Genomic DNA, 13577 nt, shown 5'->3' with positions numbered 1-13577 from the left:
TTACACTCTCCCTTATCCCAATTTTATTTCTCTATTTTTCTCTTTCTTCATTCTTCTCCCTTTTATGTTCATCTCTTTCCTTTCTCTATTGTACCTCCACCCCATCTCTCTATATATCTCTTTCTACCTCTCTTCATTCATCTATCTCTCTGCATGCACGTTATTCTCTCTATCTCCCGCCTCGTGTCTCGTCATATCATCTGCCTAAATGGTTACAGACGGGCTGAATGTCATATTTGACACTTAACCATGCGATAATGTGCGGCATCTACCGATCCGAAAGACGACTCCTGACGCATACCACGGCTAGACAATTCTTGCTAATTGAAGACGGCGTTTCAACTGACGTTTCACCCGGTTTAACAGAGCATCGACAGTTGGGAAGGGAAGGTATTTTACCTCCTGAAATATCTGGTCAACTCGGTGTATTCTATGTAGTGGAAGTTAGACAAGCAGTTTTTTCGACTGGCAGTTACGGACAAAGTGGACCAAAATGACAGCAAGGAAGGTTCAATTATTTTGATCATGGACTGTAATTCGATAACATTACAACTTCCGGATGTTTTAATAATTAAAATCAAGCTTCTTAACAGGATCCGGTTCTGGAAAACTGGAATCAGAACATCTAAAATTGTGTCCAAGAGAAAATGTTTTCAATAATTGTTTATATTTTGAACGTTCCACGAGACGAAGTAGGTAAAACGGACCCCAACCGATTTAATGCCAAAGCAGAAACAAAATAACAGATTTCGAACGACACGAGTTTAACCTCGACCTTCGCGCAGACATTGCCTCTGTAAATAACAAGATTGCGTTTTTTTGTTATATACTAGCAAAAGTACCCCCCGTTGACTGGGTTCAAAAACAGCCTACAGAAAATGGACTCTGATTTATGAAAGTATGATAGGTTATGAAAAGGAAGGGTTGTAAAGAGATAGCTTCGAATTTGGGGGTATCAAAACCAAAGCAAAATATGATGAAAGTAAAAATAAAATAGATAAACTCCATAATTTATTATACCATACCTGTTAACACTGAAACACTTATCACAATATTCTGTGGATCTATATTAAAGAACCTTGGTAAACTTTGTGACATATTTCCATTCTATGGAGGTCAGGTGCGAACGAACACCCAATAATTTTATTATACCATATTTCTTAGAGCTGAAACATAATTATCAAAGTATACTTACGCAGATAGATATGAAAAGTCTTTATTAAAGTTTGTGCCTATTTCCATTCTATGGAGGCCAGGCGCGAACGCAGACCCCACAAGTTTATTATACCATCCCTATTTAAGTTAAAACATACTTATCAAAGCATTATTATGTACATCCATATCAAAAACACTTGTAAACGTTTTTTTTTTAATTTTTTAATTTTATTTCCATACTTTATGAACCAGGCGCGTACGCAGACTCCACAATTTTAATGAATCATAATTATGCCAGATCAAACATATTCATTCCTGTGTCTCGATACATTTTCTATCGATATATGTGATCAGTTTTCTATAATAGTCAACCATATAGGAGCCTATTCGTGACCAGACACACACACAGACGTTCAGCTTTATATTATAGATAAACAACTTTAATTAACTTTTGAATTCATATTTTTATTAACAATAATAACAAAAACGAGTTACATTATTTATTTGCGACCAAGATTGATTTTTTTTGTGTGTAGAGTACGTTTATATATTTACATAATTTTTGAATTTTCGATATCATTTTCGTGAATTGATATTTTTATTAAAAATAATAAGAATAATAACGAGTCATATTATTTATTCGTGATGTATTTAAACAAAATAAATTTAAATTAATGGTTGTTGTGCAGAAATAATATCACAATAATAACAAGCAACAATACAAAACGAGTTATATTTACTAGTGGTATAATAAAATTGTGGGGTCTGCGTTCGCGCCTGGCCTCCATAGAATGAGGCACTCTGGATTAATATTTTTATTAAATAATTAATGTATATATCTATAAAATTGAGAATCAACCTATATACTCAACGAATTTTGTTATCTACAGACTTGAAATTTGGTATATAAGATATTCAGACACGTTGAAACCGTTTTAATCAGTTTTCATGTGAAAAAGGGCTGATGCAGAGTCATACTTGAAAAATTTGTACAAGGGGAGGGGGTCATCAGATTTTTATCTGTTTCTCAACTATTTCACGAATGCAAATGCGTGAATCGTTCACGTGACAGATTTCTTATGTAAAGAATGCATAGGTTTAAATGTTGTATCAAGCTGACCTAATGGTTATCGTACTTGACTCACTGTTTGTATGTTGTGGTTTTGATCTCAGTTCGAGTCATTTTTTTTTTACTTACAAAAAGTGAACTGTTTAGAAAAAAAAACCCAGATTACTCGCATATATATATATGTCTCAGTTTCTTTCTGTTTTTTACTTTTTTTTTTAATGAATTTAACGTTATGTTTAATGCCTACGATATTTCAGCTTATAATAAATAAGAAATCAGCATTAATTAACAGCTCATATTTATGCGTAATTTACGACTGGGCAACGCCTGTGGCCTGCAGTATATACATAAAAACGAGTTATATTGTTTACAAGACGTTTCGTGGGAACATGATTTTTACCTATATAAAAAAAAATTCAATCTTAGTCGCAAAAGTTTGCGAAACATTCACGAACATTAAATCATTTACTTTAAGTTTGTTTCTCTCATAAAAAGTTTGGTTTAAATAGTTTTTATTCCAGAAAGATTTTAACATTATGTATTTTTCAAAGCTCGCTAGTTTATACTTGTATGTATTTCTGATTTTATTATGCATAAAAAATGCATTCATCCATAAGGATTTTCCTTTACTGACAGCCGACAGGTGATATCAGCCTTCTGAATTCTCACTTGATGTGTCGGTTTTAATGTAATGTCCTGTTTCCCACAAAATTATATATATATATATATGTGTGTGTGCGTGTGTGTGTGTGTGTGTGTGCGTGTGTGTGTGTGCGTATATATGTGTGTGCGTGTGTATATATGTGTGTATATATATATATGTGTATATGTGTGTGCATATATATGTATATATATGTAATTTTTAATGTGTCGGTTTTAATGTAATGCCCTGTTTCCCACAAAATTATATATATATATATATATATATATATATATATATATATATATATGTGTGTGTGTGTGTGTGTGTGTGTGTGTGTGCGCGTATATATATGTGTGTGTGTGTGCGTATATATGTGTGTGCGTGTGTGTGCATATATATGTATATATATGCATATATATGTAATTTTTTAATGTAAATATTCTAGTGTTCACGTCAATTGAAAAAAAATAACGTCAAATTGAGGAGGCAAAAAGAAAGTCCGCAGCAACAAATTTGCTTAAAACCAGCTTAAATTATCGCCCCTAAATCAGTTTAAAATATCGAACAACAGGCAACAAATCATCTCTAATCGTAATTGTTGTTATTCCAGGTTACACAACGTAACATTTTGTCCATATGCCACGGCTTTCTCTTAGTGATCGTCAGGAGCTCATTAATCTCCACCTTTCTGGTTTATCCGATCGAGAAATCAGCTGCAGATTGAAATGTGATGAGAAAACGGCACGAAAGCCTGTGTAAAAGCACCAAAAACACCGGCAGTGTTCGTGATGCCTCTAAATCTGGTCGTACTAGTGTTACTTCTAACAGTGAAGACAATGCTGTCAAGATCCGTAGCCTAAGAAACTGATTTGAAACGGCTCCCCATGTCCAACAACAGTGCAATCTTGTTAAAATGTGCTCTCTTTCTGCTGTCAAGAACAGATTAAAGAAATTTAATTTTCAAGGATATATGCATGACGCAAGTCAATGATTTCTGTAAAGAATAGAGTGCGCCGTCTGGACTTCGTCAGATGCAATGAAGATTATGACTCTTCATATTGGTCAAAAGTGCTTTTTAGCGACTAAAGCAAGTTCAATTGGCTAAACAGTGATGGTGGGCAGTACGTCCGTCGGAGAGAAGACGAAGAATTTAATGCTAGGTACTCAGTGTCAACGTTGTTAGGTGGTAGAGGTTCAGTTGCGGTCTAAGGCATTATTAGCACCAATGGTCCAGAGCCTATAGTTCGCTTGCAAAGTCGAATTAATTCGACCAAGTACATTAATATGTTGACTGAGTATTTTCTACCCTATTTTGGTCGGAATTTGGATGATAATTCCATCTTCATGCAGGATAATGCTCCCATCCACAGAGCTGGAAATGTCCAGATGTTCCTGGAAGCGCCTGATATTCCCTATTTGGATTTGCCTGCACAATCTCCAGACCTCAATCCTACCGAAAATATATGACATTACATCAAGCAACAGCTACGCAATGATAAAATTTCAAATTTGGAAGAACTTTGGACAAAAATTCTAGAAAAATGGGATGCCATTTCCCCGGAGTATTGCTGCAGTATAATTCAATGGATTTCCTAAATATGAATGACTGTCAAATTGCAGAAGGGCTATGCTACTAAATATTAACTAGTTCATTGTGTTCCTGTTGTATTTTTGTTGCAGTAATGTCCTAAAGTTACATTTAAATAACAATTTTCCTTTGTGCGGACTTTCTTTTTGCCTCATCAATTTGAAGTTATTTTTTTAATTGACGTGAACACTAGAATATTTCAATTAAAAGTCAAATGTGAACAGGTAAAATTATTGAAGAATAAAAGGTTAATCAAATGAGGTAGAGTTTGTTTAAATAGTTAAATTACATTTAGCTCAAATTTGCAGTTTTGAAAAAAATTACAAGTGCGGGCTTTCTTTTTGCCGCCTGTGTATAATGCTTGAAGCTCTTTTAAAGTGGTAGACGAATTTTTGTTTAAAATAGAGATTTGTGGAGGTTATTTGCGGACGCCGCTCCCGTGAGTCGATGGGTAGAACTGCAGACTGTCAACGCGATGGTTCTAGGTTCTATCCTCGGTTGTGGAGAAGTGATAGTCGAGCCGAATTCAAGAAACAGTACTGTGTGATGATGACTATATATATATATATATATATATATATATATATATATATATATATATATATATATATTCAATAAGACAAGCAAGTACATGGAGAGACATATACGATCCATGTAGATTATGCCTAAGTGAAAAATGTTTATCACATTCTTTAAAGAACCCCAGCATCTATTAAACTGTAGGAGAGAAATAGCGAACAACTGTGTTCACAGGATAAACTTTACTCTAGGATAGCGATACAAAATAATTTTTGAAATTGATAATAACTATCGAAAATAAATAAATCAATAAAATACAGAATATAATAAACATATATATTAATAAAGAAGTATCTCTCCCCTCCTCTCTCTCTCCTTCTCTCTCTCTCTCTTTATATATATATATATATATATATATATATATATATATATATATAAAATTAACATAATATCAGAAATATAGGAAAAAAGCCATAAAATTGCATATCCAACTACACCTAGGCTGAAAGTAGGCCAGCTTACTACAACAAAAGGATATCTACTCTTCCCATAAACACACAAGGGGGTGAACCAGAGGTCAACTGTGCCTTTGTCCTGTATGTGCCTGCCATTGGCTGATTAGCATGTTGCGGTGGCAACTAGAAAGCTGATTGGCTAACAAAAAATCCAATAGCATGTGCGTATATACAAACACACGACAATCACAACTTTTCATATAAGCCGAAGGAATTCTAACAAGAATAAAACGCGAAATATTCTGTTTAGCTAAATTGCCATATATATTTTTTCATAACTTACTAGCCAATATATATGCATAATCAGTCTATATAATTAAAAAACTCAAATGAACTTGTAATGGGTGTTGTAACCCAACATCCGATTTACGATTTCCGGTTGCGCATGCGCACATCAACATAAACCATAACAGCGTAAACAAATAAACACAGATCGCTGGACCGGTTTCATTCGAACAAACGGACGTCCTTAGAAAAGCGAATATCTTAAATTTATTGAATGGAAAAATTCAAGATATGGGAAGCAAACGCAAAACGTGATTACAAATAATACGTATAATCATCGACCTGTTTCATATGTACGATATATATTATACTAAATAATCAACGTTACAATAAAACATATTATTTTACTGTGTACGTTTTCAACGTCCCAATTGTTTTTTTCGCGTTTAAATTATCCAAATAAGCAATTGTTAATACATTTTGCCTTTTTTAATTCGTTCATTTACGTATTACGTTTAAGTTATTTTAACGCAATTTTCAAATAAATCTACTTTAACCCGTTGACAACCATAAGTGCATTTTACAACGGCGATTTACCAACGGCCTTCCTTTTTTTAATTTATTCTCCATTTTTTAATACATCTTTCTTAAAAACATTCATATATTTTCTTGTACACTACCAACATTAATAAATTACCCCGAAAATATGTTTTTTTTAATTGCGTTACAAATAAATAATCAACGCGACAATAAAACGTACTGTTTTACTGTGTACGTTTTCACCGTCCCAATTGTTTTTTTACGCGTTTAAATTAAAAGATATATCGAAATTTGGATTTAACTTTAAGTATTATGGTATATGTTCAGTGCACATTTACCTATATTGTGGCAAATAACTTATAATTCAATGGCTTTAAGTTTTTTTTTTTCAAAAATAAACAATTATAAACAGAACAACTCATAGAAATCTATCTATATTCTTTTTTCATTTTTAATATACTTTCATAGAAATGTTTCTGTTATGTCACAAAAAATTATACTAGTCTAGTCTGATATATATATATATATCATTATATATATAATCAATAGATATATGATCAATATATATATATAAACAATATATATATATAAACAATAAATATAATCAATATATATAATCAATATATATATATATACTCAACATATATAATCAATATAAATAATCCATGCATATATATAATTAATATATATAATCAATATATATATTTAATATATATATAAGTAATATATATCTATATATATAATTAATATATATACGTATAATCAATGTATATATAATCAATATATATATATATGTGTATATATATATGTATATATATATGTATATATCATTCAAAGACAGTAGAGTTTTAATATATCGTTAAGTGGCAGTTTTAGTCATTAAGAACTGCGTTAAAGCTTTACCGCTTTCTTAATTTTCGACCAAATTTCAAACATGTATTACAGTTTACACATCACCTTCTCAGCTATATTGTGAAAAAAAATCCAATTTTCGTTCAGTAAAACAAAAGTTATAATATATTTACTGGTGTTCAAATTAGAAAAAAAAACATAAGGAGCTGAGCGACATTTTTTATCCAGAGTAATCACGTCGCTTCAGCAACTACAGTTGCTACAAATTCTCCACTCTCGCAAAAAGAGAAGGAACAAGTGTAACTGATAAAAGTAAAGAATGGAAGGGAGATAATTGGAGGGGTTTTATTGAAAGCAGACGTGTGTCGTACATTGTTATTACATATGTGTATGTTATATTTATTGGGGCAAAAAATAAGACTGAAATTAAACAAAGAACAAGTGAATTTACTAAAAGCCTGGAAAATCATGGATTGCAATAGAAAAATGCGAGCATGAAAAGTAATATGGTTAAGTTTAAACATGGTTGAGTAAAGAACTAGAACTGGAAAAGAAAAGGACAAGATATTCTAGTAAAAAATGTAATAAATTTATAACTTAAAATATTGCAGCATTTATTTTTTTAAATTCAATTTACAACATTATATAATCAATTCTTAATGCTGCAATATTTTAAGTTATTAATTCATTATATTTTTTTACTAGAATACCTTGTCCTTTTCTTTTCCAGTTTTAACAACTAGTCATTTATTTTTCCATGTTTAAGCTTAACCATATTACTTTTCATGCTCACATTTTTATATTATAATATATATATATATATATATATATATATATATATATATATATATATATATGTGTGTGTGTGTGTGTGTGTGTGTGTGTGTATAGGGGGAGAGAGGGAGTTGATTAAACAAATATACTAGCTCTGTCCTGCATTGTGCACTTTAATAATCACCGGAGTTTCATTGGATTTACATTTAGGAAGTTAATCGATACAACCATTATATTCATTATATATATATATATATATATATATATATATATATATATATATATATATATATATATATATATATATTTGTATATATATATATATATATATATTTGTGTATGTATATATATATATATTATGCAGGTGCATCCATGCCTAAGTTTATTTGCTTGTATAAAAAATACTAATACTTGCATGAACACAATTACTGACATATATATTTCTTTTAGGTGCTAGCGTATTCGCACGTGGGCATAAACGCGCCCATTCATTTATATTTACATATACATACTTATACGTATATGTCTATTTCGCTATCACTTTGGATATAAACACGTTAGTCATGTCAGATATCCCCAGACGTAATTACTCAAGCCACGTTAATATACGATGTAAACAAGAGCAGGTGCGTTCTCGGGTCCATTTTTAAGTCGATTCTTGGGCTTGTTCACTTCCCGAATACATTTTTTTTCTCACTTCTCTCCGTATATTCGAAGAACTAAGTACACTTATATATATATATATATATATATATATATATATATATATATATATATATATATATATATATATATATATATATACAGCCTTTCTTGTCCCAAAGTGGGGGGGTGAGTGCTTGGTGTGTACTAGCCATTTCCACTCTTCACACTTAAGCATGAACTCAACATAAACTTCTTCATCCAATTCACGACTTAATTACAAATTTGACGTACGACAAACTCACATTTCGTCATATACCACATGTGTTTTTTCTGTTGTCTACTTGCCTTTGAAATCGTGTTTTGCAAGTTCTTGTCGATTTCTAGAACAGATGTTTCTCTTTGTATGATTCTTCATTTCAATTAATGATAGAAGTTAGGCTGAGTTCGGCTACGTGTCTTTTAATTGTAGGTGTGTCCTTTTTGATTCTGCATGGTTCTGCTATTGAGAACCCTACTCTGAAACTTCGTTCTTATTTTTCAAAATATTTATATCTCTAGGTGACGTTTTATCTTGATAAGTACTGACCATTTATTATGAATGTAAAGAAAAAATATACCTGCATGTGCTAAGGCAGTTTTATGAACACTGGTCACTTTCCCATGAACACATTTTACTTGCATGTATATAAGTTCAACGTCAGTGTGTTTGTAGACGAATATGCTACCACGTGATTAGATATTATACTAATCTGATCACATACAACGATAGCAGACATATAAAAGATTTAAAATGGATATGATAAAGTTGGTCCCTAGGTGGGGTAGGTCACTTATAAGGGGAAACCCTATGCACGCTCAAACCTTTTCACGTAGATCTGCCAAATTTAGAAGAATAACCCACAATGGGGTTGAGAAAGTTTTGACGGGTTACACCGCTCACTCCTACCAATAGAGGTAGGGTTCCAGGAGGGTTACTTATAACTGGAAACCCTGTGCATGCTCACACGGGTTGATGTACACTCGTAGAATTACCAAATATGGTACGATAATCTACCATACGGTGGGGGAAGTATAAACGGGTTACAAAACTCACCCTCATCAACAGGTGGGCATTGGTGTCATAACTCGGAACCTTATACACGCTCACACCGTTTGACGTAGAGCTACCGAACTTGGCATAAACACCCACCACGAGGGTTTATGGGTTGCATCGCTGACTCCCACCAACGGTGGTGGGAACTATGAGGGTCACATCATGGAGACCCATAATTAGTGTTCATATATTTTGTAAATAAAAAATCCCACTACCCCCCCATCATGAGCACTACCCCCAAATCCCACAAAGATAATCATAGCAATCTATATATATATATATATATATATATATATATATATATATATGTATTCACACACATACACACACACACACACACACACACACATATATATATGAGTGTGTGTGTGTGTGTGCCTTGCACAAGGATAAATTTGACAACGATTGGTGAAAAAAAGTTAATCATTTGTAAAACGAAACAAGTAAATGCTTTAATCGGTTTTTTCGTTTGTTAGATTTAGCCTTAAACTTCAGAGAAAATTGTCATTTTAACTAACTATTACGTAGTACTTTATCCGTTATGCGACGATTCTGGTATAAATTTATTGGATGTACAATCTTCACAACTTAGGTCACTTTATTATATCTATATATTTCTTTTTCTGTCTCTCTATCCCTTTATTTGTCTCTCTGTTTCTCTGTCTCTCTCTCTCTCTCTCTCTCTCTCTATATATATATATATATATATATATATATATATATATATATATATATATATATATATTTATATGTATATAAATAAATATATATATAAATATATATACACCCCCCAAAAAACAAAAGCTAAATGGAGGCCATCTAGAACATATGCTGTAGAACAGAGAAATAAACGCCAAAGACCCTAGTGTTTTGATGTGATGTTTTGCATATGATAAACTAGTTATGACCAAAGTTTTATTTCATTCGGACAAAACAATAAGAAACGGGGCCGAATTAGAATTGGGGCCCGTTTTTTTTAGGGGGGCACCTGTATGTGTGTGTATATCTATCTATCTTCTATCTATCTTCTATCTTCTATCTATCTATCTATCTATCTTCTATCTATCTATCTATCTATCTATCTATCTATATATCTATAAAAACAGAGATGTGTGTGCCACAGACGATTTCTGATTGGTTAATCCAATAATCACATCTCCTAAAAAACTATGGTTCGTAGGCTCTTACCTTTACCATAAAATATTATGGCTTGATTTATTGTCCATCTTGGAAGGGTTTAATTTTTTCCTAACTTGCGATTTACAAATTTAAAAAATACGAAACTTACAATCTAACAATCGAACCTAACCTCCGACATCACGGCCGCCATTATGAAACTAAACCAAAAAAAAAAAAAAAAAAGCGCCTTCACTCGTGGTCTTTACATTTCGGGTTTGGGTACTTGTGCAGTTTTCCATTGACATTAAAAAGTGGAAATATTTAAAAAAAATATATATATATTGTACGTACTCGTCATGGGATAAAGTTTTCCTACAGAAAAAATCACGTAATTTCATCAAGTAGTTATTTTTTTATAGCGAAAAAAGAAAAAAATCAACGCTACAAGCGAGTCATTATTAATTAAACAGAAAGTTCAAGTAGGGGGATTTCCCCATTTTTTTTTTTATAGCGAGGCCAAATTTCGCGAATTTGGCCTTTTTTTAAAGCAGTTTGGCCTTCAAATTTCTGTTTGGCCTTTTTCTTCACCGATGAAATAAAAAAAGCAAATAAAAACAACGCAATAAAACTTTTAAAAATACGGCACACTTTTGTTGTTCTTGTTTGTTTTTTTTTTGGTAATTTTCCTTATTTTTTTATTTTTTCAAGATAATACTATTAAATGGACACTATTATGCCAAATTAGCCCCCCCCCCCCGAAAAAAAATGCACAAAAATTCGAGATTTAAGGTTTTGACGAGATAATTTAGCGAATTGTCCGGACTATTGCGAGAGAACCATCCATTAGTTTTTCCTGAAATTTTGCCACAAATTGTATTTCAATACATAGATGTGCATAGTAACAACATTTTTTAGCCGAAAATTTCCGTTGCGTCCCCAGATTTCATCGGTGAAGAAAAAGGCCAAACATAAATTTTGAAGGCCAAACTGCTTTAAAAAAAGGCCAAATTCGCGAAATTTGGCCTCGCTATCAAACGATTTGACCTTTGAGAACTCTACCAAACTCCTCCTACAATTTTGGGTCTAAACACGTGATATTTTAGATATAGATTCCTTGGACATGGATCTAACTTATTACCTTTACTTGATCCCTAAACAATAAATGTTAAGAAGTCATAATAGGGGTCAAAGTTTAAAAAATTGACCGTTTTTTTTTCTCAGCATTAACCTCAAAACACCTGGGCAACGCCGGGCACCGATTGCTAGTATATATATATGTGTGTGCATATATATATATATATATATGTGTGTGTGTGTATATATATATATATATATTTATTTATTTATATATATAATCATTCAAACACTACCGTGTTTGAATATACGACAGTTTTAGTCATTTAGAACTGATTTAAAGCTTCGCCGCTCACTTATTTTTCGACCAAATTTCAAACAATTATTACAGTTTATAGATCATCGTCTCAGATATATTGTAAAATAAAAAAAAATTCAATTTTCATGCAACAGCAAAACAAAAGTTCTGATGAATTTTCTGGTGTTCAAAATCAAAATCGTAAAAATTCGTAAGGAAGCAAGCAACATTTTTATGACTGGTTTCCATAGCAACCATGTCGCTCAGCGACTACTGTTGCTACCAATTCACCGCCCTCGCGAATAGAGAAGTAACAAGTGAAACAGAAAGAATGAAAAAATGAAAGGGAGATAATTGGATATCATTGAAAGCAAACATGTGTATGTCATGTTTATGGGGCAAAAAAATAAGATTGAAATGAAACAAGGAACAAGGGAATTTACTGGAAGCCGGGAAAAATCATGGATTACAATAGAAAAATACGAGAATGTAAAGTAATATGGTTAAACTTAAACATGGAAATGTAAAAGACTAGTTGTTAAAACTAGAAAACAAAAGGACAAGGTATTCTAGTAAAAAATGTAATAAATTCATAACTTAAAATAGTGCAGCATTAAGATTTTTTAAAAATTCAATTTAACATTATATAATCAATTCCTAATTCCATTACATGATATAATCAATTCTTTTTCCATGTTTAAGCTTAACCATATTAATTTTCATACTCGCATTTTTCTGTTGTAATATATATATATATATATATATATATATATATATATATTCATGTGTTTGGTAGCATATGATTATGTATTATTATCTTTTATGAATGAAAATATTGCATGAATACTAAATAATATTCTGATTGAATAAATAAGAATGTTTCTATCTCTCCCAGCCAGGTAACCCAGTCTTAAAGTCTCTTAAACAAAACTCGATATGGCTTATCTGTAAATGTTCTTTTTTTAATTGTTTCCAATGAATTAGTATTATGTAATATACATTATAATATATAATATATTATATATATAATTAGTATGAACAAATACTATCGTATATACACAATAATCTTATCTATATACATTTATCATAATTATTAATATACTTAGTTAAATGTATTTTAATTAAACAACGTAGCGCTCTAAAACCTTTTAGGAATTTCATTTGCAAGTGATATAACCACGAAAACTGCCAACCTAATCACAGCTACTTTCTCGCATTAAGAAGTAAGGCCCAGATAAAAGTTTGGTGCATCTTTTCGTTGTCAGGCAAAAGAATGCTGTTTTATGACTGAGTTATGTTCTTGTTTTAAATTTAAGCAGATTTATCAGCTAATGTAATGTAATTATTTATGTATCTCCGTTTTTGTCTTTCCTTCTTCATTTTCAGGCGAATGTTCCCAACGTTCCAAGTGCGGATTTACGGAATGGACCCGCTCTCTGAATATATGGTAATGATGGACTTCGTACCT

At 31.6% G+C, this 13577-nt stretch overlaps 1 protein-coding gene across 2 annotated transcripts in view; it reads left to right on the top strand.

Moving 5' to 3' along the window:
* The window catches only part of LOC145288898 (T-box transcription factor TBX1-like), a 207073-nt gene that overhangs the window by 147979 nt on the left and 45517 nt on the right, over positions 1–13577 (top strand). For both annotated transcript variants that reach the window (XM_080136370.1, XM_080136377.1), the window contains exon 3: positions 13496–13577. This exon is cut by the window's right edge and continues 192 nt beyond it. In XM_080136370.1, the coding sequence (XP_079992496.1) occupies positions 13496–13577 (82 nt within the window). The remainder of the gene's footprint in view (positions 1–13495) is intronic.

Source organism: Euprymna scolopes, chromosome 1 (genome assembly GCF_053919585.1).
Source record: "Euprymna scolopes isolate OS-2025 chromosome 1, ASM5391958v1, whole genome shotgun sequence".
Classification (NCBI taxonomy): Eukaryota; Metazoa; Mollusca; class Cephalopoda; order Sepiida; family Sepiolidae; genus Euprymna; species Euprymna scolopes.
This window is presented reverse-complemented; position numbering and strand designations above follow the sequence as displayed.